The sequence below is a fragment of the Lepidochelys kempii genome, chromosome 27 (genome assembly GCF_965140265.1).
Source record: "Lepidochelys kempii isolate rLepKem1 chromosome 27, rLepKem1.hap2, whole genome shotgun sequence".
NCBI classification, from domain to species: Eukaryota; Metazoa; Chordata; order Testudines; family Cheloniidae; genus Lepidochelys; species Lepidochelys kempii.
In genome coordinates, this window is record NC_133282.1 from 10,894,920 (window position 1) to 10,919,929 (window position 25,010).

Below are 25,010 nucleotides of genomic sequence, written 5' to 3' on the forward strand. Positions count from 1 at the left end.
CCCCCCCGACCCCTCCTGGCAGCCCCCCCCCCCCGACCCCCAGAAGTTCCCTCCTTCCCATAGCTCCGTTCCCAAGTTCCAAGACTTGCTAAAGTTTGTAGGGATTGGGGGACCACAGGCACAGCCGGGGGGTTGATGCATTGCCTTGGGAGATCCCTCCCCCTAAGGTTCACAGCAGACACGCTCCCTTCCTAAGGATCAGAGAAGGCATCCATCGAAAGGTGCTTACTGCTGCCCATCTCCGGGGTGTCTGAGCACCTCACAGGCTTTAATTCATTCACCTTCACGACCTCCCTGTGAAGACAGGAAGCATTATTATCACCCCTCTGCGCTGAGGCACTGAGAGACTAAGTGATTTGCCCAAGGGCACCCAGAAAGTCTGCGCTCAGCTACAACGGCTCTTTTGAAATTTGCACTTTGTTCACTTCTTTCCAGTGTCACACACCAACCTGTTGTGGAGTTTTGCTTTGTAAATGTATTAAGAACCCCAGTAAAAAACTAGTGATAAAAACGAAGCTTGTTTCACATAATGGTCCCCAAAGGAGCCTCCACAGTAGCACGGTTACACTGATAGATCTGTACGAGGACTCATACCATTTAAGTACAGTTTGATGCCATACAGGAAGTCCCTAGTGTGTTTAGATGAAACATCCATCTGCAAATGCATCCAGGTGAACCTAACAGGGGCAGAATTTGTCTACAGAACAAAATGCAAAAAACAGGAATGAATTTCCAGAGGTGTTTAATGGGCAGGGATGTAATAATAAAATAATACATCACACTGATACAGATACAGATCCCACTGTATGGCCTAAAAAACATTTATTACACAAAGTCCTATCCTTCCCCCCTATGACTACAAGGGTGTTAAGGGGCCACTTCACCTTGAATGAGCCCTTGAAATATGTGTTAACAAGTTATACTAAACCATCTGTTCCCCCTTTAGCTGTGACACTGTGAGGATGTTTTCCAGGCCCGAAGAAGAGCTCTGTGTAAGCTCCTAAGTTTGTCTCTTTTATTAAAAAGATATTACCTCATTCACCTTGTCTCTAGTCTCTCTAATATCCTGGGAAACAACATAGCTACAATAACACTGCATACATAACGTTCCCTTATCACTGACACAGCTGAGCTTGACTGGATGGTAAAATTAGACGTTGCTGAGCAAATACAGACACTAAATTACTTGGTTAAGAATATGATCACTATAATAAAGTCCACACAGTGTAAGTTCAGAAATACTACGCATAATCCACAGTGCCCATCTGGGTAGTGAGACGTAAGAACAGAGCAGGAGATGCCTCATTATGTCGTGAATGCTGCCATGAAAGAGAAGATATCCGAGTGTGAAATCTACAATGAACACAGGAAACACCATGGAAAAGAACCACTGAAAGCACATGAGATTCCTTGTTGCCCCTGGTCCAAATCTGGTGCAGATCTATTGGAAAGAAACAGGAAAGATACTCTTTAGGTCTCTTACTAGTGACTACTACGGGTTTGTTTGTATTTTTAAATGCAACTGAGCTGTTGCAAATCAGACTGGGTAGCAATGTACCATTTGCTCACCAGGGGAGTCTAGATAAGTTCATACCAGAAAATGCCCCACACTTCCCAAATGACTCAATTCAGCAATTCCCTTGGCTAGATCAGTTCAGGTACAGCCTCATGACACAGCCAGATGAGTTGGTGGGAAAGTCCACACAAATAGCAAAGGCTTGGGGGCTGAAATCCTGGTCTCATTGACGCCAATGGTAACACTCCTGTTGACTTTAATGGGGCCAGGATTTCATCCTTGAATACTCCCCCACTCCCCAACCCTAGTGGATTTGAGGCCTCTCTCTTTAGCATTGTTCAAATATCACAACTTCAGAAACTCATGGCCAGAAGGACAAAACCCTTACTACCAACATCTAATATGCTTCTGGAGCCAAAGACAATCAGCCTGAAGCAGTTAGAAAAGAAACTAATACCAGGAAACTAGAACAGAAGAAATACAACAACGCCAAGCTGAGTAAGTGAGAGAGAAGGCTGGATTTCAAACAGAAAGTGTCTAGCAAGCGGCAAAGGCCACAGCTGTAGCAGCCACCCACACCAAGGTGATGTCAGACCCACTGCTGAGGGAGACCCCTGCAGGAGGAATAGAAAACACCGAAACAAAACTCTATCCATGGTACTTATCTGAGCCCTGTGACCCTGCTACCCAGGCACCTCGCAACCTTTAATATACGGATCCCCATCACACCCGTGAGGCAGGGCAGTGCTGCTATCCCATGGCGCAGTTGGGGAAATGAGGCACAGAGAGTAGGTCTACACTGCATTGTTAACCTGGGCCTGTGGGACCGGGGCTTGTGGACTCGGTGTTTCCGAGCACAGGCTTGAGCGTCCGCACTGCATTGTCAACGCGGGTCTCCCACATTGCACTACACAGACCTTCTGACTCAGGTTTGCAGCTTGACCTGCATCCACACTGCAAAATGACCGGGCTTGGATGTGCATCCTAGGGCCCATCCCCTGGTCGGTCCGAGGACCCAGGTCCAAAGGGCTTGCTGACCTAAGTCAGAAAGAGTTGTGTGTGGATGGTAGGGAGGGTTGGGGTCAAACCTGAGTCTGAGCCTTGGTTTACAAATGCAGTGTAGACATATGCAAGGTCACATAGAGAGTCTATGGTTCTTGAGGACATCCAGAACGCAAGCAACTTTGATCAGGTGCTTAGAGAGGAAGCATATCTCCCACGCATACACCAGCATCGAAAAACAGCCAAAGCAGCAAACCCAGTCTCCAGGGCGTGGCCCCACCTCAGCGTGGGAACTGAGCGCAGCAGAAGGAACTGTTCTGAAAAGAAAGAAGCAGCTGTTTGATCAGAAAGCCACTGAGAGCCGTTCCTGACAGACACCCAATACAAAGCAGAATAAGGAAGTTCCAGAGCTGCCCTGTACCTTATGTCATCGTTTGCACCAGCGTGAGGATGTAAATTGTTACCCTTCTGTAGCGTTTTGTGCTCCCATTGTGCTGTGTAAGTGATGACAAAAGGTGCAGGGCAATGAAGAATCAGGCCCCTTGGCTCCGGTGTACAGGAGTGCTCTGTACAGGAGATGTGTGTGTATTTGGGTGTGTTTTACTACTTGGCCAGGTCAATTTGTGGGCAGTGGTTTAGGTTTTGTGTTAGGAAGCTGGAAGCATAGCCACTGGCATGAGTCAGACCCCTGCCGTGTCCTAGGGGTGTCCATTTTTGCGCCCTGCGCCATCCTACATGACTGAGACATGGAAACCGATTAATAAATAAAAATACCAGGCTCTTACACAGCATGTTTCATCAGATGATTTCAAAGCACTTTACAAAAGAGGCCAGTATCATTAGCGCCGTTTTACAGATGCACAGAGAGGGGAAGAGACTTGCCCAAAGCCCCCTGACAGGCCAGTGGCAGAGCCAGGACTAGAACCCAGATCTCCTGTGTTACACTGTGGCCCCAAAAGGCCAGGAGCATTCTAGACAAGGGGACCCTCCTCAGCTCATTAATCTGATCTCTGCGTACTGGCTGTTCTCAGGCTGAGTGAATGAATGCACAAAGGGCAGCATGTTTATATCATCTGTGTGGGAAGGACCTTAGCTAGAAAGCGTAGCAGCCCACCCCCCTGCTCTGCTCCACACCCCTCTACGCCAGGACACCCTTCCTTTTCCACTGTTAAAGGAGTCGGGGGGTGCTCCGGGGAGACATGTTGTGGGGGGCTCACCCAGGTCTTTGACAGTAGGGTGGGGTTGCAGGTCAGGATTGAAGTGGGGGCAGGGAGGATTGGGGGAAGGACCAGAACAGCAGCGGAAAGGCTCCAGATCAGGAAATTAGGTGCATCGGCAGGAATTGGGGCGAAGGAGCCTTAGCTACCCTGCTAAGACAAAAGGCACTGAGTCGCCCTGCTGCGTGTACGATAAAAAGCATTCAGCATCTCCTCCCCTGTCACACAGGGCACCCTCGAGAGCTCGGTAACCTGGCCTTCTCCCCCTTCACGGGGATCCCAGGCTGGATTCTCATGCCCCATGGCAATTCGTGGTTCCTGCCCTCCTCTCGCAGCCCCAGCAAGGCTCATTCTTCCATCTCAGCCTCCACCGCACCCAGCAAAGCTCCAGAATGATGCTCAGCTCTATTACTTGTTGCTATGGTGACGAGCAAGGTGCCAGGCCTGGTGCATACTGAACAGCAGAGCTGGGAGGAGGTGGGGGGGGGGACGTGTGTAAATCGCATCCCACGTTCACCTGCACACGCTTCTGCCTTCCTGATACTGTCCTGCCCCAGCATCTTCCCCTCCCCAGCAGGACGGACACCATAAACATCCATGCGATGGGACTGGTGCTGGTCAGAGAACTCTCCACCCTGGCCAGAGCCAGCTTTCCGCTGTGTTGTGGCTTCCAGGAGAGACAGAGAACACAGAGCAGAGCCAGGATGCCTGGGTTCTATTCCTGGCTCTGCCACTGACTCCTTGGTGTGACCCTGTCACATCTCTCTGTGCCTCAGTTTCTCCAGCAGAAAAACGGGAGTAGAACCTAAAGGTCAATGAATGTTCATAAGGTCCTTGGGTGCAGAGGGTTAACACAGTTTGGATAGGCCTGGGTTGGATGGTGCTTACATTCTCGTCACTGTTATTGGCCAACAAGCATCCTGATCTCTACTCAAGCTGGTCCAATCACAGGGGAGGAGTGGGAACAAGGTAACCCAGGGGATGTGTTCTTCTCTTTTGCTCCTTTGTACCAGTTTGTCCTGTGATTGTCTGCTCCAGAGACAATCCAGCTCCTCCAGAGCTCAGGCAGGCTGCCAGCAGTAGGCGCAGCTCTCCTGGGAACAGCCATTCTTAGAGGTTGCTCTTGAGAGCCCCGTCCTTCAGACCCTCACTGAGACAATACTCACCCCCCACTCCCAGGCCAGGAGCGCCACAAACCAGCGCATCTGAGCACATTGTCTGGCTTTGTTGCTAGGGGGGATGAAATTATGGAACACGGACCTGCTTGATTATTACAGGCGGGCAATAAAAGGAAGAACCAGGGAGTGACAGATGGTCCTGGGCAGTCCATTGTTTGATCAGAAACCTGCTCAATCCCTAAATAGCTAAAGCCCGTAACATCAGTTAGCGGGAACACGCTGCACCTTCTGAACAGTGACAAGGCCAGTTTCGTACACATTTCATTACATCAAAACAAGGCCAGGAGGAAAGGATTCAGTCTTGTTAAAAGAGAGGGGACTGAGGCCAAGCCTCAGTGGGGAACCCAACTGAGTTTTCTAAAGAACCAAGTGTAAATCTGTCTAAGAACAAAATGGAAAAGGATTCTGGGGTTCCTACAGAGACATGGTAGATGAGGGGATATCTTTTATCGGTCCATCCTCTGTGGGAGAAAGAGACAAGCTTTCAGACTACACAGAGCCGTTCTTCAGGTCTGGGAAAGATACTCAAAGTGTCACAGCTAAATACAAAATGGAACAGTTTGGCATAAGTAGTTAACACATATTGTAAGAGACCATGCAAGATTCCTCTCTGTTTTATATTAGTCCATCGACAGAGGTTACTCCAGAGGATGCCTGCATAACTGACGTTAGAATCTAGCCCTTTTTATAGAACTTAGCGGGCATGATCCACAACACGACATGAGAAAAGTCAGGAGGGTTCTGCTCAGAAATTACAGTGGTGGGACCGTATAAGCACCAGAGAGGGAGGAGTGAGGTGCATCGGCTGAACTGAGTAAAAGCTCATGACTGGAGTATCCGGGGATGCTGTAGGTCAGAATGAGATGCCTGGGCAGAGGCCTTGGGGCTGGAACGGCATTGGATACTGCAGATAAGGACTATGTGCGTTGGCAGAGCTGTGGTGGCTCTGGACTAGAATAACAGAGACCATTGCAGACCAGGGTTGAGGTGCATTGGCAGAGCTGTATCTGAGGGCTGTTTACAGAGCACCTGACCACACAATGTCAAGTGAGTGTTTCCAGTCTCTCTCATACTGGGCACTAATATACCTTAAAACTGGGCATCTCCTCTAGAAATGAGAATCAACACCTCTAGGGATGAGAGATCCCACCTCTAGAAATGAGCTTCTGTCCTTTCTGCTGCCAACAGGGCGGCTGGTACAATTTGGACACGTGTCCATGTAACCCACACACCTTCTGGGTGTGTTTCAGAGTAACAGCCGTGTTAGTCTGTATTCGCAAAAAGGAGGACTTGTGGCACCTTAGAGACTAACCAATTTATTTGAGCATGAGCTTTCGTGAGCTACAGCTCACTTCATCGGATTCATCACTTCTGGGTGTGGTGGTCTGTCCCATCTAGTGTCACCGAGACCACTTAGAGAGCAATTAATGAGGCTGCTCTACAGGCTTAGCTAACAGCCATTTGGCTTGTAGCTCACATGGTAGAGGCTCATGCACTAAGCTCCAGAGGTCCCCAGTTTGATCCTGCACACCAAAGACTGGGGTCTGTCAGTGTTACATCTGCTCTTAGCAGAATGCACCAATTTATTTCACACAGGACACCAAAGAAGAGAAAGACTTTTGGTTACTTCTAGGGTGACCAGATAGCACATGTGAAAAATCCAGATGTGGGGGAGTAATTAGGGTGGGTAATAGGATCCTATATAAGACAAAGCCCCTTATATCGGGATGGGCCTGATAATATCAGGCTATCACCTTAGTTACTCCTGACCCAGAGACAAAGGGAAATAAAACCCACCCCTCTCCCAATTCTTTGAGCCATCCAGGATCACCAATAAATCCCCTACCAAAGACACTAAATCCTCTGTACTTGTACCCATGCTGCCAGCCACACTCTTTGCTTGACCAATTCAAGATCAGGAACCAAATGATTTGCATTGGCGAGGCTTTCTGCTCACAGGAAGTGAGGCAAGGCACAGAGAAGAGAGGGGTGGTGGAGATGAGACACAGGTGCAGGGAGGAGGAATTAACCTCTCAGATGCTGCAGGCATCGTGATACACATGCCTCCTCAGCATGCATTTGGCAGGCTGGAAAACAGCAGTGTTCTTAATATTCAGAAACAGCTGCTACTGACTCAGCGTAGCCTATAATAATCCCTTCTATTAGCACCTTTCGTCCAGGGACCGCAAAGAGCTTTACTAACCCAGACACGGAGATGGGAACGCAGGCACCTGGAGGCTGGGATGTGGCAGCTGTCTCACAGGGCGCAGCAGCTGGGAATTGGCCTGCTGTACTGTACCTACAGAGGGGCGGGATGCAATAGCCAGAGGTGGCATTTGGCCAGGACAGCCCGGCTAACACCCAGCACTGTACCTAGAAGTGCCAGGGGATCTTTCGTGGCCCCAAGTGGCCTGGAGCTCGGCTTTCCCCCATTCAGAGGAGAGCGGCCCTGGAACCATGGAGGTGCTTTGCCTTCAGCACTGCCCCAGCGGGAAGGAGGCCCCCTCCTCATGGCACACATGGCTTGCACCAGCCACTCTCACCTGCAGCGGTGGGGTGGGGGAGCATTTCCCAGCCTGGCCCCTTGGGCTAGGCTCATTAACGCCCCCAGGAGCCACAGCCTGAATTAGAGCCTCCCCGGGGGCTGCGTCAGACCCACCCGGTGCTGGGCAGCCCCTGGAAGGTGAAAGCTCCCTCCTTGGGGCCCCAGCTGCCCCCTCCCCTTCCTGGGGCCCCTGCTGCCCCCTCCCCTCCCTGGGGAGCCCCTGTCCGCTCCTGCCCCCTCCCCGGGGCCCCAGCTTCCCCCTCCCCTTCCTGGGGAGCCCCTGTCCGCTCCTGCCCCCTCCCCTTCCTGGGGCCCCAGCTTCCCCCTCCCCTCCCCTCCCCTCCCTGGGGAGCCCCTGTCCGCTCCTGCCCCCTCCCCTCCCCGGGGCCGAGCTCCCCGGGGTCCCAGCTGCCCCCCCCCCCCCGGGCAGCTCCTGCCCCCCTCCCCCGGGGAGCTGCTTGCTCCTGCTCCGCTCCCAGACAAGGCGAGCGGGAGGCGGAGGCGGAGGTTGCGGTTGCTCCTCCCCGCCGCGAGGGGGCGCCGCGCGGCGCTGCTGCCGGCCGCTCCCTTTCCTCCAGCCCGGCCAATCTCGTTGGCGCCGGTGGGTCCCTCTCTCCGCTGCCCGGCCCGGCCCGTCTCGTTGACGGCGGAAGATGGCGGAGGAGACCCCAGTCTGCAGCTTCCTGTTCAAGAAGCGGGGCCCGGCGGCCGGCAGGGGGCGGCGCAAACGCCCGGGCAGCGACCAGGAGCAGGGTGAGGATGGGGGAGGGGCCGAGCCCCGCTCCGGACCGTGCCATTGTTCGGGGGGTGGGGGGGAGTGTGTGTTTCCTGCTAAGCCCTCATCACTGATGGATTCCGGGCCATACCATTTGTACCGCGGGGGTGGGCGCTGGGCTGGCCCATTACCTTCGGGGAGGGTTTCTGGGCATGCCCAATATCACTGGGGAAGGGGGGGGACGGTTTCTGGGCAGGACCAATATGACGGGGGGAGGGGTTGTCCCATTATCAGGGGGGAGGATTTCTGGACTGTCCCATTATCACTGGGGAATGGTTCTGGGTTGTCCGAATGTTATGGGGGTGGGGAAGGGGTCTGGACCGTGCCACTGTCCTGGCAGGTGGGGGAGCCCTGACAGACTGGATGGGCCTTGGGGGGGCCCCGCTCTGTGCGTAGCCCCATGATGGGAGCTGAGCCAGCTTTGCCCCGAGAAGGGGCCGGATCCCCCTGCAGCCTGGTGCCCAGCCCCCATACAGGCTGAGTGGCCCCCAAGAGCCCTGTGCCCAGGGCCTGGCATGTGGGGAGCACTCCTTGGGGTGAGGGAATGGGGCCCCACTCTGGGGGCTGAAGACCTGGCCTGGCTACTCCTGCCCCTCCAGTTGACGGCCTCTTTTCCTCTGCAGGGAGCAGCAGTGATGAGGGGAGCACGGTGGTCAGGAAGGAGAGGCGGCGGGAAGCCCACAACCCCATGATCCAGAAGGTGACAGAGCTCATCGCAGAGATGCCCAGCTCCACGCATTGTCCAGTCACTGCATCCCACTCCCTGTGTAACAGGCCTCCCCGTGGAGTGCGGGGTGGGATGGGTCCCATGTTCGGACCCAGGAAATCCTTGGGGGAGATCTGCAGAAGGTGCTGTGCACCAGCACCACGAGACTGCCCACCAGCATCCTCGCCTAGCCATGGCGGTGCCATACGCTCCTCTGGAGTGGATCCAGCCAGTTTATAAGATTTATCTGGGCCCATGACAGATTCAGATTATGCAGGATTCAGATTCTCACTTAAAAAAAACAAACAACCCTATGTTTTGGGCCCTTCTGGTTGTGGGAAAATCTTTTCAAATGTGACCAGTCAGTAACTCGTGCAGAATTGTCTTTCGGGGTCTGCAGGCATCCTCGGCCAATGCCCTGCTGTGAGAGAGGAGAACTTTCCGTCTTCTCTCTAGGGCGTAATATCTTTTAAAGCCTAATGAGGACACCTAAAGGACCTGATTTTACAAATCTAGGTGTGCAAATGCACAGATTGGGTAGATGCATATGAAAATGACCAGCAAAGGGCAGTAACTGGGAGATCTAAAAGTGCCCCATGTGTCTTTTACCCAGAGGGATGCAGTATGCCATAGTAACTTTAGTAACTGAAAATTTAGGCCAGGACTACACCAGCAGTGCTTTGCCAGTATAACTATACTGGTATACTATACCAGCAAAGTGCTTCTAGTTATTTGCAGTTTATATCAACACAGCTCGCTCTTTTACCAGTATAGCTTATTTCACCCCCCACCCCACTCCAACTGAAAAAAAGTTACACCTGAATAGCGGCATCTACACTAGGGGCTTCTGCCAGCACTGCTATAAGGGTCAGGGATCACACCCTTGATAGACAGAGGCATGGTGGCAGAAGTCTGTAATGTACGTACAGCTTTAGTTATTGTGTATGGGTGCTATGGCTCGCTTGATCTTTTCACAGACCTCCTATTGTTACCCATTGGAGATGCACTGTAGATTGAGGGAAATGAGTGGTTCTAACATTGCAGGCCCACAGATCCAAATTAAACCTATCACTTTGCTCTCTTAACACAAGAATTTAACTTTGTGGTGCCCCTCTCTTGGTCTAGGAGAACCAAAGGTGTTTTGCTCCATCTTCCTTCCAGCCCAGAGGTGGCTGCATTAAACCAGTGCTGTGTCTATATGGGCCCTGATTTCGACAACTCCACTGGTTGCCTTCCTGGGCTGCAGCACTATCTCTGGCCAACATGTGATGGGGAACGTGTCCGGGTGTTGCTGGTGGTGGATCTTTCTTGGTTCTTCAGATATTTGCCCTCCCATCTTTCAGACCAGGAAAAGTGGTAAAGAGAAGACCTCGTATGGGGCAAGCAGCAGTGATGATGAAGGAAAGTCACAAGGAATCGGGGTCGCTTACAAATCAACGAGATCAGCGGTAAGCACAGTGCAGCACGTGGCTTTGAAAGGGGCCAGAAGGGAAAATTAGATCACTTAGTCTGCATAACAGAGGCCAGAGAGTGTGTTTGGTTGGTTTTATGATTGGCCCCAGGATCAGGTTTTGTTTTTGAAACTCTATTTAGTGTCTGTCTGGTGCTTTTCTCTCTCTCTAATGTCTATCTTATCTGGCCCCCATCACCATAGTATTTGAGCGCCTCCCAGTCTTTAATGGATCTATCCTTACAACACTCCCATGAGGAAGAGCAGTGCTATTATCCCCATTGTACAGATGGGGAGCTGAGGCACAAGGTGGCTAAGTGACTTGCCCAAGGTCACACAGGAAGTCTGTGGTGGAGCAGGGAATTGAACCCAGGTCTTCATTGTCCTAGGCTAACACCCCAATCGCTGGAGCAAGGAACTCAAAGAACTTTACAAGAAGGTCAGTAACTTTATCCCCATTCTGCTGATTGGGAAAGTGAGGAACAGAGAGGAGAAGTAACTTTCCTAGGGTCACACAGCAAGTCAGTGGCAGAGTGGGAAACAGAACCCAGGAGTCCTGATGCTCAGTCCAGTGCCCTAACCATGCAATTACAAAAAGAGATGTGTATGTGACTACAAATCCTTATTGGTGTAGAAATTTTGACTGTCTTCCCAAATAAACATCACTAAAGGCCTTTTTGCTAGTAACATAGACTCTTCTCCAGTGTTGGAGATCCAAACAGCGTGGTTTAGTGCAGGAGAAGCAGACACTGCCCTATCTAGTTTAACTGCCCTGAGCTGAACAAAAGCCTAAAAGGAACAGTCTACTCGGATGGGAAATCAATTGGATCGAGTTTCACTAATCTGAGGAGGTGTTAGTAATGGAAACAGACTTTTTTAATGCTTGCCATGTTGTGGTAGCTGAGTTGGTCCCAAGATATTAGAGCGACAAGGAGGACGAGGTAATAGTTTTCATTGGACCAGCTTCCATTGGTGAAAGTGACAGGTTTTCGAGCTACACAGAGCTCTTCTTCAAGGCAAGAAGTGGTACAGATCTCGGCTTTGACACGCATTCCCGCTCACTTCCCCTCTCTGTGCCCCCATTTCCTCCTCTGTAAAACAGGGATAGTGCTGAGCTGCCTCCCACAGGGGTTGCAAGGATCTATTAGTTCATGTTTGTACAGTGCCTTGTGACGAGCTCAGGGCTGCGATTATTATTCACCACTTGGGTGTCAGGGAAAGGTCTGTGGCTGTCAGTTTCACATCCCCCAGCAGAAAGTGGGAGGTGCTGGAGAAGAATGTGGCTTTATGTTCATCTGCGGAAACTCCAGAGCTCAGTTTATTTGTAATCAGAGGCCGGGAAGCTCCCACCTGGATATAATTGTACTTAAGTCTCTGCACTGTGGGACTGTTGCTAAAGGGTTGATGAAGCCCAGTATTAATAGAAATGTTTTCACGATATTAAAAAAACAGATGTATTAACTAAATTAAATGGTAAACCTCCCACAGCTGGGTTAGAAATCCAGACAACAGCCTTTGTAGGAAGAGTGGTTTAGTGGTTAGGGCACTAAATTAAGAGATCTAGGTTCAATTCCTAGCTCTGCCATCGGCCTCGTTGGGCAATTCCCTGCAAAATAGGGGTAAATGCTTCCCTATCTTTGGGAATAAAATCCATGAATGAGTGCAAGGTGTGATAGAAGGACCGAGATGTTAAAGAAGCAGGAAGTGAAATGGGCTGTAAACACAAAGTGACTCCTGCCTGGTTAGGTGCATTGTCAAGGTACCAGAGTGAAGTGCAACAAGCAACCAACTGGTATCAGTGGAAAGTGACTGTCATAAGAACTTAAGAATGGCCCTACTGGGTCAGACCAAGGATCCGTCTAGCCCAGTATCCTGTCTTCCAACTGTGGCCGATGCCAGATGCCCCAGAGGGAATGAACAGAACAGGTCATCATCAAGTGATCCATCCCCTGTCACCCATTCCCAGCCTCTGGCAAACAGAGGCTAGAGATGCCACTGATAGACCTATCTTCCATGAATTTATCTAGTTCTTTTTTGAACCCTGTTGTAGTCTTGGCCTTCACAACATCCTCTGGCAAGGAATTCCATAGGTTGACTGTGCATTGTGTGAAGAAATACTTCCTTTTGTTTGTTTTAAACCTGCTGCCTATTAATTTCATTTGGTGATCCCTAGTTCTTGTGTTATGAGAAGTAGTAAACAACACTTCCTTATCTACTTTCTCTATACCAGTCATGATTTTATAGACCTCAATCATATCTCCCCTTAGCCATCTCTTTTCCAAGGTGAAAAGTCCCAGTCTTATTACTCTCTCCTCACATGGAAGCTGTTCCATACCCCTAATCATTTTTGTTGCCCTTTTCTGAACCTTTTCCAATTCCAATAGATCTTTTTTGAGATGGGGCGAACACATCCGTACACAGTATTCAAGATGTGGGCGTACCATGGATTTATATAGAGGCAGCATGATATTTTCTGCCCTATTATCTATCCCTTTCTTAATTATTCCCAGCATTCTGTTCGCTTTTTTGACTGCAGCTGCACATTGAGTGGGTGTTTTCAGAGAACTATTCACAATGACTCGAAGATCTCTTTCTTGAGTGGTACTGGCTAATTTAGACCCCATCATTGTATATGTATGGTTGGGATTATGTTTTCCAATGTGCATTACTTCGCATTTATCATCATTAAATTTCATCTGCCATTTTGTTGCCCAGTCACTCAGTTTTGAGAGAGGCCCCATTCCTTCAGCACCGTGCATTTATCCTGTGCTCCTGACGGCAGGATCTGAGCAGCTTTCTTCACCGGGGGAGTCTTCTCTTGACTGTGAATGGGGAAATGTGCTTCTTGCATTTCAGAAACCTGTAGGTCCGGAGGACATGGGAGCGACGGCTGTGTATGAGCTGGACACTGAGAAGGAGAGAGATGCCCAGGCCATCTTTGAGCGCAGCCAGAAAATCCAGGAGGTCAGTCAGCCGTGACGTGTAAAGCCAGAGCTCTGCGGGGGGAGATGATATGTTCGTCTGTTTAGTCAGGCACTTTACCTTGCCTTCTCATTGTCCAGGGTTGGCCGAGGGGCTGCTTCCCAGTTGAAGTGTGTGTGGGGTGGGGGTAAGGGGTTAGTAGGGGAGAAGAGCTCGGGTTCAAATCAACCTGCTTAGTGCAAGCAGTCGGAAGCAGTTTAGCCACGGGTGCCTGGTCATTTACATGGGACCTGTGGTTGAGAGGTCTAAGCCTGGAACAAGGGATGCTGCAAATCAGGCCGAAGCAGCTTTGGCAGAACTGACTGGAATAACAGGGTTCTGCGGGTGTGCTGGCAGAGGGGTGTGTGAGAATGTGTTAGCAGTGGGGGCTGCAGGTCAGGAGTGAGGCACACTGGCAGAGCTGGGTATGGGGAGCCCAGGCCTGGGATAGCAGGGGGCTGCGGGTCAGGATTGAGGTGCATTGGCAGAGCTGTGGTGGGCAGCCAGTCCTGTTCCACGCCTTTCTTCCAGGAGCACCAAATTCGCCCACTGATTTTGAAAAATGGAAGTGGGGGGAAGCTTTATTTCCCTAAGTTTGACAAGCCAAGTATAAATCCCTTTCCCTGGTTACAGTGGGCACCTCCTGGCTTTCATGGCCATCCCTCATGCTCTGAGAAGGGAGTTGCGGGGGAGGATGGATAGCAGAGAAGGTTGGGGGCTGGCGGGGCCAAGAAGCAGATCTAGGAGACTGGGAAATGGAGCTTTCTTCCCTGTTTTCTTGCTCTCCCTATGTAGGAGCTACGAGGGAAGGAGGACGATAAAATTTACCGGGGGATCAATAACTATCAGAAGTACGTGAAGCCCAAAGATACGTCGATGGGGAACGCCTCCTCGGGAATGGTCAGGTAGGTGGCCTGACTTTTTAGATCGGGAGCCATGCTGTCCGGGCAGCATGTGGAGAAGCTTGCAGCATGGGCAGCAGACATGTGTCTGTTCTGGGGACAGGGCATCAGTTTCCAGTGTAGCAAGCTGGCCCCTTTCACCAATGCTACCCTCCATTTGAAGACTGATTCAAACCGGAACCTGACTGTCGGCGTCTCAGATGCACCCGTTCTAAGCATGCTTCCGCCCCTTTCAGGAAAGGCCCGATCCGAGCGCCAGAGCACCTGAGGGCCACTGTGCGATGGGACTATCAGCCCGACATCTGTAAAGACTACAAGGAAACGGGCTTCTGTGGCTTTGGAGGTGAATGGACCTTTCCCTTTCCGCAGCACCCCAATCCCATCCTGAGTTCCAAACTCACTAGCTAGTCCCTTTTTAAAAAGAACATCCAGGCCGGCACAAGTTCTCCAGACACTGTGCCAGACTCACAAAGTGGCGTCAACCCAGCCAAACGCTTGTAGAGGCAAACGGCAGCATTTAGATGGCTAATGACCTGAACTTGCAGTCCATGAGTAGAGGATGTCTACGGATCTAAGCAGGACATTTCTGGAGGATGGCCACAGACTTCAGACAGCCTGTCTCTTTGTTTATATAGTGCCGTAAATGCACAAGGCGCTGAGTCAAAGGCAATTGATTTCTACAACTAGAAATACAGTAATCACCTGACAAGGTGGATCTTAGCCAGAGGATCTCCGCATGATTGTAAGATGAGCTATAAAAAGAGGATGAACCTGTCCATTCAGTGGGTATTATTGACCGGGGTGACGGAGCTTGGGGGTGTGGTTACAGCTTTGGACTGGGAGTCGGAGGTCTAGAGTCTATTTCCAACTCTACCACTGAGTGTCCCTTTGTAACCTTGGGCATGCCTCCCTCTGGCAGGGAAATAAGAGAAGGTGTGAGGGGATGTGCTCCGCCCATTCCTTAGTGTTTGTGTGTCCCATTTGTGGCCTTGTTCTGCCATGATGGGGTGAGGGTTACATGTTGGATGTGACACTTCAGTGCTTGGGAGCCCCATTGATCAGATCAAGATGTAAACTGGGCTCTGTAGTCTCCATGAGCCACACCCCTGCATTAAACAGGAGGGGGGGATTGCACGCTGATAAGTTGCACCTCTCTTGGGCAAAGCACCCTGCAGTACAGCAGCCATTTATAAACCACTTGCAAAAGGCGGTAACTGAAGAGTGGTGGGAGAGAATGCTAACTCCTTGTCTGTTTGTCCTGCTGCAGACAGTTGTAAGTTCCTCCACGACCGCTCTGACTATAAACACGGCTGGCAGATTGAACGGGAACTGGACGAAGGACGCTATGGAGTCAACGGTACAATAGTAGTCCTCTCCCTTCTCTCCCTCAATTCCATTCTCATGAGGTCTTGCAGCGTTGGTATTTTAGAATGGGCTAGACTGAGGGCTCTTAGGGGATGACGGGTAAAGGAGAAGTGACCAGTGACTCCTTCCCTGTCTCAAATGACATGCTAAGTGGTGGGTCACAGGTTTAAGTTAAAGATAAAAAGGACAGTCCTTCATTGCAGCGGGTCTCAAAACTGTGGAACTCCCTGTTGCAGGATTGTAGAACCCAATCCTGCAGCTGGATCGCTATGTCCAATAATTGCTGCTGTTCCGAGAACTAAGAAAGCACTGAACAACTCTGCTGCTTCAGGATGATGGCTGGTCGCCACGGGGGCTGGAATGAATACCCCTTCCATGAGCAGCATTGCCCAATGGGCCAGGTTCATCTCCTGGGGGATGGGGGCAGAGGAATTAGGCTTTCTTTGAAGTATCAGGTATGCCCTAGTGCCAGAGGCAGACTGTGGCCAAGAAGAATTAATGGCCTGATCGGCTTTCTGAAAACTTCACCCCAGGTAGTCTTACCCCTAAAGGGGTAGTGATCTGCTGTTGCTCCCGGCCCAGGAGCGAGCTATGGGTGGGGCTGGTGGGACATCTCCCTGCCTTTCAGCTGCACTCTGGCTGCTGCACGTTCACATGTATTTCCCCACGTGAAACAGGGCTATTCCTTGCCGCTACGCCGCGCAGTTGCTGCGTCTCCAGGCCACGGGCTGCGTGGCGCTTCTGACCCGTGGCAGAAAATTCCAGGGGCCAGGTTGTGTGTTCAGCGGTTGGGTTTGGAGCCGAGTGGTTCAGTGGCAGCTAGTCTGGGAGGAACACTCGGAAGGCAGCCTCGCTGGTGTCTGCTTATAGCAGTGAGTGGGCGAGGCAGAGGAACCTGCTCCTTGGGGGATGAGCAGCGAGCATGTTTGCTCATTAGACCTAATTATATCTCCTTACCACGCAAGCTGCTGACATCCGAGACGCCTAGCTGCCAGAGCTGGGTTATTTCTGGCCAAGGACCAGGCCCACCTGCTGAGTGCTTCCTGCACTGGGGGTTGTGCGTGTGCCGGGCTCTGGCGGGCTGACTGGGATGCCCCTCTCTTGCCGCCTGACTGTGGTCAATTGTCCTCTCTCCCGCAGACGAGGAAAACTATGAGGTGAGCAGCGATGACGAGGACCTGCCCTTCAAGTGTTTCATCTGCAGAAGCTCCTTCAAGAACCCTGTGATTACCAAGTAAGCAGCTGCCTCTGGTGCTGGGATGGGGACACAGTGATCTGGCTTTTAGATCACTTACTGAGTCCATTCCTCGCTCTCCGTGGCCAGTGTTATTGCCCTCCTCAGGGTGACACTGCATCTGGGCCTTTCAGTTTCTAGCTGCCTGGACCCTTCCCTGGCGTTTTTCCAGCACTTTCCCTCCAAGGCTCCCAAAATGCATTCATTGTCCATTGTAAAGCACTTCCCATTGTGACAGCAGCTGTTTTATTCTGGCTTTTATCACCAGCCTTGAGATTTTTTTTCATCCCAATGCTTTACCAGTGCTTCATAAGCATCATTATCCCTGCTGTACACATGGGGAAACTGAAGCACAGGGCAGTGAAGGGACTTGCCCAAGGTCAAAGAGTGATTTGGTGGCAGAGCTGGAAATAGAATCCAAGCGTCATGATGGGCATCCCACCCTACCATCCCAGCAGTGGTGAGCTGGGAGGTCTTTGTGCCTCAATTGGGAGCCTCTCCTCTGATTTGACAAGGTCCTGTGAGCATGTCCAGGGGTTTGGTCTCTGGAGCATCAGCCCAGCTTCCGTGTGGGACTCCTGGGTACACTTCTCAGTCATGCTCCCTGGCCTGGGATCGCTGCAGAAGCAGCAAACCCAGTTCTTGGGAGCAGGGGCAGATCTCTTGGGTGTAGCACCTTGTGCCTTGTTCTCGTGCGGGAGGGTCTGCAGCTGGTCCTAAGGCTGTGGGACGTTTCCTCTGCTGCATTTGTACTGTAACAACCGCTCAGGCCAGGCCTTGCCATAATGCCCTTTGCAGGTGCCGGCTTGCTGCTACGGGGCAGGGAGGAGGCTAGCTGCTCGATTCCCCGCTGGGTCCCAAGGGAGTGAGCCGTCAGCGCCCTCCTGTCTCCAGGTGCCTCCCAGAGATGGTGACTTTGGGTCTGTCCCCTGCAGCCACTCCTTTGTGGGAGACTTACCCTGGCCCCCTTGTTCCCTCCCGGCAGGTGCAGACACTACTTCTGCGAGAGCTGCGCCCTGGAGCACTACCGCAAATCCAAGCGCTGCTACGTGTGTGACCAGCAAACCAATGGTGTCTTCAACCCAGCCAAAGGTGCCTCACCCCTCCCGCCCTGCCCCCTTCTGGGATCACAGGCCAACCGGGGTGGATGTTGCTGCACTGAGTAGGGAGAGCCGCCTCCTTCTCTCCAGGTGGCGTGGCTTGGCTTAGCACAGGCTGGATCACTCCCCTTGCTAAACAGATCGGAAAATACAGATGCCCTAGTGAGTTGGGTTAAAGCTCTGAGCTGGTCTCCAGCCTCTATCTTGAAGCGCCAAGAGCTGCATGCTCTTCCCCTGCGAATAGCTGGCCAAGTGGAGCCAGCAACAGAGAGGGCCGGGAAGAGCTTCTGATGGGCCGGATCCAGTTTTCCTCTTCTGCCTTGGGTGGGACGTGCTGGGCAGGGGAACAGCCTGACTGGACACAGTAACCAAGAGCATCCAGAGGGTCAGTGCTGTACATGCCTTTGGGTCACCTTGCGGCAGGAGGTGGTGGAATGTCCTAGAAATCATGTTTCCCTCTGTCTGCTGGGGATTACCCAGGAGCCATGAGGCAACTGCTCCCACCTCTAGCCCTGCCTGAGCGATCGCAGCTGTCTGCGCGAGCCCGCCTCTTGGAGGCCCCAGCCCCTCTCCCAGCTGGCTCTTCCCATGCCCGACACCTTGATAGCCCCTTCACCTTACTGGATCCTTGCCTGAGAGCAGAGCTGCAGTTCCAGGGCTCGTTTCAACCCAGCTGCACCTCCCAACAGCCAAATCTACCTTCCATGGCTGCTGCTGGCCCGGTGAGGGCCTTAGCTGGGACTGAGAGCTATTTACGGTTCTCTGGGGAGAAGCAGCCCTTGGGAAGCACAGGGCCTGTTCAGAGCCTCACCCCTGCTCCTCTTGTCTTTTGCAGAGTTAATGGCAAAGCTAGAAAAGCACAAGGGTGAGGAGTCAGATCCCTCGGAGCATGGAGATGAGCCATAGTAGCACAACTCTCTCCCCTGTTCTTCCTCCCACCCCTCAGGGTTTGTAATTATCCCAATAAAAGTTTATAGAAAAGACCTGTCTACTTCGGATTTTGCTTGGAGGAGACTGTCACAAGCAGGTTATTAGCTTGTTAACCCAGCCACAAGGATCACCAGGACGCCCCCTTGCGCTGAGCTGCCAGACTAGGTCCTTTAGCTGTCAGCGCCCCAGTGGTCTCAAAGTGGGAGACTAAGGTGAGGAGGGTCTCCCAGCCAGGCTAATGCACAACACAGCCTCCAGTCAGCTGCTAGAGAAAACGTACCAGCAAAGCCCTGGTTGTACTGCCAGGACTCAAGTGGCAACTTTCCTGTGCTAGAAGGTGGTGGTGGGTGGGCTCCTGCATGCTGGGCGGGCTCCTGCATGCTGGGCTGCAGCATTCCCCCCACCCTCCATGGCTGTAGGACCACGGTGAGGCTCTGTCACCTCCAGGCTGGAGCAAACTGCATTTTAAATCACACAATGAGACCCTCACTTTACAAGGAAGCCTTGATTTGCCCAGTGAGCATGAGACACTCGTGGTCTCTGCTCCCTGCCAAACATGAACCCAGAGACGCTTCTGCCCCAGCTGGTCCCAGTGAGATTTCTTTAAAGGGTGATGCCGCTGGGGTGAGTGACAGCCCTGGAGCGAGAAGTTCTCGAGCTCTTTTAGAGCAGGGGGAGGAGGCTAACCAGGTCGAGTAGAGCAGGCTGAAGGATGGGAAGAATTTCACAAATGTGAAGATGTTTCCAGTTCCCAGGGTTCAAAATGAAACTTTCAAAAACCTCAACCCCTTGAAATTTCAGATGTTCCCCCCCTTTCTGGCATTACTGTGAGGGATGTCTAAAGGATTTTACTGTGTCCATTTCTCTTTCCCATCTTGCTTTTAAAAGAGGTGCCAGTCTCACGTTTATTTATTCACCCTGCTCTGCTGTGTGTGTAGCATTGATTGTGCCTGTTAGCAACCACCCCTATACTTGGTCATATCCTACAGCCTCTGGGCTCTGCCCTCGGTGTACCTGCCTTTAAACCCTCCACAGCGTGAGTCAGGGGTTTAGCTTTCCACAGCAACCTCCTACATGTTCCTCACAACGCTATAAGAAAACATCCCAGCACTCCACTCTTCATTGTCCTAAGTGCAGTGAAAGAGAGCTCAGGCTGGAGCCTCCCACTGAATTTAATCTGATTGCTTAGCGCTCTCCCCGCCTCCCCCCGCTACAATTTCTTTGAGCATTTAAAATCTAAACTCAATTACAAGAGTAAAAGGGCATCCAATCAATCTTCTACAGCTAGACGGGCTGTCACCACCACACCCAAGCCAGAGAAACTTCAGCTCACAGGTTTGGGGAGCTTTATGCCTCTGAGAATAGGGGTTGGGTATCCTAAGGTTTTCACTTGGACTATGGAAGTGATGCCATACACTGAGGGAGGGGGAAGCAGGCTGGATTTGTCGTGCACAAAAGATTATTTCTGGCATTTACTAAAATAAGTTTAATCAGTGTAATTTCCTGGTGCTCTTTTGTTCCCCGAGATATTATCACAGGCTGGTTCGATATGTGAGTTGAAGAGCCCTTTTCCCCCCTAATTCCTAAACCTCTTAAGAGTCCCAAGGCAGGGTCTTGATTTTTCCCCTTCAGGAAAGCCCTATGATGATACAGTAACAAGGGTCCCACTGTTGGTCATTAGCTGGAAGTTTTAGGTCTGCCTACTTCTGACTGCTGCATCTGTACAAGGCCCATTGCCGCTGTGGGAAAACACAGCCCTTTGGGTTCCACACAGCTTCAAATAAACCACCTCCCTTCCTGCACTGTACTGTGCCCCTGGCAGATGTCACAAGCTAGGCTAGTCCTTGAGGTTAGAGCTGCACTGCTTTCCTCCTCTAGCAAGTGCTTCCAGGCTGGCGTTGGAGAAGGAGGGGGCCGTGCTACTGAAACGGCCATCATTTCAAGCAATACTAAGCTGACCTCTGGCCAAGTCTGTGCTCAGCCACGTCCCCTTGCTCTTTGCAGAAAGGGGGGCCTCTGGACTGTGTCCTGGGCATGTTCCAATTCATGAAATTATGTTCTGCCTCTAAACTCCCCCTCGCTCTGCTGCAGGTTGAGTGGTGCTGTCAGGAAAGAGTTACAATTTAGCTAAAAGCAAAGACAAAATCTGCAGAACAAGCAGGAATGATTTTAGTAGCTGGAAAGGCACTGACCATTGTAAACAGCTGATAAGCTTATGCCTGCCCAGTAATACAAATGGAGATCACAGGCCACATTATTCTGTAGCGATTAGCATGTATTATACAAGTCCAGGTCTGTTTGAAACTGCATTTACAATTATTTTTCAAATGCTAGATAGTAAACAAAGCTAAGCTTGAAGGGGCAATTTCAAATGTAAGTGCCTCTTGTAAAGACATTATGTATCTTAAACTCCACTTCAGTGCGAGAATTCTATTAAAATGCAGTATTCTGAAAAAAAGAAAAAACTCAGTTCTTAGAACAATGCTAACCCTCCCTTCACAATCCACTGGATATCTGTAAGCACTCATCCCTCCCCTGCCTCCTTCCCCTGCAAGGTAGCCATAGATGCTTGATGCAATAGGATGACCTCTCTACATATGTACTGTTCTTAGTTTTATCTTTGTTTAGGGTTCTCTCTGGACTTGTAACAATGCCTGTCTCTGTATGTGCAGATAAATGCAAATGAATTGATCAGAGAATGTATATAACTGGCCACTGTGGCACCATATCTTTGAAGCTGCTTGTAGTCTTCCCGGTACCATGAATAAACCCCCTTCGGTATTGTCCGTGCTTGCCTGATTCTTGGGGAAAAGAATCTTTTTGCCGAACAGCGTTGGCGCAGCGAGCAGGGTGTGATTGGGAATCCTCGGAGAGTTTCTCACAACCAGGGATAGAGGTGAGTACCTTTCTACTTCCCACCTCTAGCGCACACCTTGGTTGGGGACTCCCTGAGGCACCCCTCCGCACCCCTTTTTAATACGAACCACATATAGGATGCACAGGCAAGAGGACTGAATGGGTCTGTGTTTGTGTCCAGACACTGAGCACCAGGGATCGCTGGAGGCGAAGGCTGCATTGCCAAGGACTGAGCCCCAGAGCGTGTGGTGCAGTAAACTGAGGACAAGGGGGTGCTCAGTCAGCCTCCCCTGAAGCGCCGCTTAAGTGGGTTTCAGGAAGCTGGGATACGATGTCTTATGAACCCAGAATGTGTCAACGATACCCTCCACGGGAGGGAGGCTCGTTGAGTTTTTGAAAGGGAAACATGAGAAGGTTCAAAAGATGATGGCAAAAGCTGGCTGGAATGAGGGTACGAGTACAATGGATAGCATGTGGTGGTCTGGTCAGACGAAAGGAAGGTTAGGGAAAGGGATCGTAATAATGTATTGCGAATATGAAAGGAAATTACAAGAATTGGAAACACTTTACATCAGCGCTGAATCAAAAGGCAGATTGCAGCCGCAAGCTGAGTGAGCTTGAAGCAGAGAACAAGGCTTTAACAGCAAAACTAAAACAAACCAACTCCTCTGCGCGTGTATTGTTGCGAGCACACAACAGAAGGGTGATTTTACTGACCCTGACTCAAGCAGCGATACTGATAAAGACCAAAATGAAATGAATTGGAAACGCCTTGAGGAACCAATTCAAAATTGGGACCTGGCACACATAGGGGAAGATCAAGATAATTGTCGTCGTCCCCCCAACCCAAAATTAAATGCCAGTGCTCCCTTGGCCCCTCTCCAAGTGACCACTCGGTGGTCAGGGACAGGTGAAAACAGAGTGGCTCATAATACTTATAAGCACACTCCTCTCAGCGCAGAGGAAATGAGGGGCTTACTAAAAGATCTCCCTGATTTAAAGCCCAAAGACCCAAATTTGATATTCTGGAAAAGAATAAACCAGATGATTACCACCTATACGTAACATCCCATGGATCTTCATTTCTTAACAAAAGCTAAATGCCCCGACCTATCATGGGCCAAGATCCCTGCAGAAGGACACCGAAAACGCATTTGGGCCTCTGTTAAATTTGAATCTGAAAATATGACATGACCTGTGCCTGCACTGAGTTTAAGGAAGCTGTCCAAGAAGCCTTGGGGAACGGAGCCGGTAGTTGGGGATTGATCGTGGGCTGTGTACAAGGCAAGGACGAGCCTGCCTCTCAATATTGGGAAAGAAAGTGGGAGATGTATTCCAGCAATGCAGGGACTGCAGGCCCAAAGAAAACAGATCAGGCATTTTTAAAGATGTTAAAGGAAGGTTTTAACTCCCACCTGCAAACAGCCCTTGCTTTGGGAGTGAACCCAGGCTCTGATTATGAATCCATCTGTATGAAGCCAGACAGGCCAAAGAGATAAAAAGCCAAGTCAGGGGCAGAATCACGGCCAGTTGAATCCCTGCGGTACCTCCCTGCCCTTTCAATCTGGTCCTGGTCCCGTCCCACCCTCCCCCTACCTCACAGTGTTCTGTATGTGGGGAAACTGAACGTGGGGCAGCTGGATGCCCAAGCCGAGGAGCCCTGGGCAAGTGGCCTCAACTGGTATCTCAACCAGCTGCCAACCCTTACTCACACCTAAGCAAAGAGGAAATGGCCAGGCTTTTAAATTCCATAACCCGCTAGGATCCAGCGGCCCCCCCTTGCCTGTCAGTACCGATGATGCAGATGTAAATCCCTCGAGGCCACACTTACAGGCATAGATAAGGGGCCAGCCATGCACAGTTCTTGTGGACACAGAAGCATCTGTTTCCATTACTGACCTCTCCCTCCCCACTACTAAATATACTATTTCAGGGGTAGGAGGTGCACAACTCACGGCTTACAAAAGCTATCCTGTTCTTGTAGAATCTAATCTATTCTTTTGGACCCAATCCTTTTATGTAGCTCCAAATGCAGAGGGGACTGTTTTGGGCCTGAATTTCCCCTGCGACCTTGCAGCAATTCTCAATCTTGCTCAAAGTAGTGACATTTACTGATAAACTTATGCATACTCAGACCATTCCCTGCCGCAAGGATCCATCCCTCTCTTCAGTTGCAACTGCCAAATCTGTGGCTCTTACTTGGGATACACCTAACCCTTTTCAAGACCTTATGTTCCAGATTTCCCTCGGTTTGGGCAGAAAATAAGTTGCCTTGCAGTTCGATGCCTGGTCATCTTTGCCCACCCATCCAGGTTACCAGTCAGCTCCCTCCACCTACTGAGCAATACCCTCTCAAACCTGAGGCTGTGGATGCGGTAGGTAACAGTATTTACTCTTTACTTCAGCAAGGCATACTGGTTCCTTATGGAAGTGCACCCTCTTAAGCCCAGGACCCTCCAGAGATCCCCTCTTGGGCGGACGTACAGGAGGGAGATCAGGTCATGGTAAGAACATACAACCCCGGGGTACTTCTGTCAAAATACTCCGGCCCGCACATGGTATTGGCCCATACAAATACCTCTGTGAAAGTGCAAGGAATTCCAACATGGGTCCATAAAACCAGAATTAAAATGTATAAATAAATTAATTTTGTTTATATTGTATCCTTTCAGGTAACAACTGTGACTCCCCATGTTAATCCTCCTGGCCAACATACCTGATGCAGCCTCCTGGGACTCGCCCTTGGTGCATATCACACAAGATACCTGCTTCAAAGCTGGCCAGTATGTGCAATTTCCTGCAGGACACAGTGGCGAATGAGTAAAGAAACCAGACACTTGGCTTACCCCCAGACCGGACCACCTGGGATCTATCGTGGTTACATCTCACCTTCAGAAACACCCAGGCTCCAAAACCTCGATCCGACTACCGCAGCCGGGAGCAGCCTTCGGCTCCCCCCATGCATTTCGCCAAATTGGGACTGTAACTGGGTTTTTGGCCTTACGGGATGTGGGCCCACACACATAGGACCCCCAATTCCAGGGTGCCCTAGCACAGAGTGTTGGGACCAGGACCATGGGACACAGTGTCAGTTTGAGAACACCCCGCTAGAATACTTAACAAATTATTCTATTTCCAGGGCCTTGGATAGATCAGTTGAAATTCACAATATTTATGAGGCCGCGAATGGGTTGGGAGAACATAGGTGTCAATGTGAGCAAGAGAACGTGGTTATCAATGGCATGACAACCACTATAGCCGTGGTTATGCATG

At 50.9% G+C, this 25,010-nt stretch overlaps 1 protein-coding gene across 3 annotated transcripts; it reads left to right on the forward strand.

Moving 5' to 3' along the window:
• Window positions 1–7,991: 7,991 nt before the first annotated feature.
• Window positions 7,992–24,991, forward strand: LOC140904089 (E3 ubiquitin-protein ligase RNF113A-like). 3 transcript variants are annotated; one of them, XM_073326371.1, is made up of 10 exons: window positions 7,992–8,211; window positions 8,857–8,933; window positions 10,283–10,387; window positions 13,246–13,353; window positions 14,146–14,255; window positions 14,489–14,595; window positions 15,520–15,609; window positions 16,758–16,851; window positions 17,837–17,943; window positions 24,410–24,991. In XM_073326371.1, the coding sequence occupies exons 1-10, from the start codon at window positions 8,112–8,114 to the stop codon at window positions 24,433–24,435; spliced, it is 924 nt and encodes a 307-aa protein (XP_073182472.1). In that variant the 5' UTR covers window positions 7,992–8,111; the 3' UTR covers window positions 24,436–24,991. The 3 variants fall into 3 exon arrangements, with proteins under 3 accessions (XP_073182472.1, XP_073182471.1, XP_073182473.1); XM_073326370.1 differs by lacking the exon at window positions 24,410–24,991 and adding an exon at window positions 18,787–18,932 and having other exon boundaries at window positions 7,994–8,211; XM_073326372.1 differs by lacking the exons at window positions 7,992–8,211; window positions 24,410–24,991 and adding exons at window positions 8,492–8,573; window positions 18,787–18,932.
• The last annotated feature ends 19 nt before the right edge of the window (window positions 24,992–25,010 follow it).

Excerpts from the sequence above, each read along its gene's own strand:
- LOC140904089 (XM_073326370.1), top strand. The coding sequence starts at position 8,112 with ATGGCGGAGGAGACCCCAGTCTGCAGCTTCCTGTTCAAGAAGCGGGGC. Across the intron at positions 10,388-13,245 it reads ACAAATCAACGAGATCAGCG|AAACCTGTAGGTCCGGAGGA; the intron begins GTAAGCACAGTG and ends CTTGCATTTCAG. Across the intron at positions 14,596-15,519 it reads GGGCTTCTGTGGCTTTGGAG|ACAGTTGTAAGTTCCTCCAC; the intron begins GTGAATGGACCT and ends GTCCTGCTGCAG.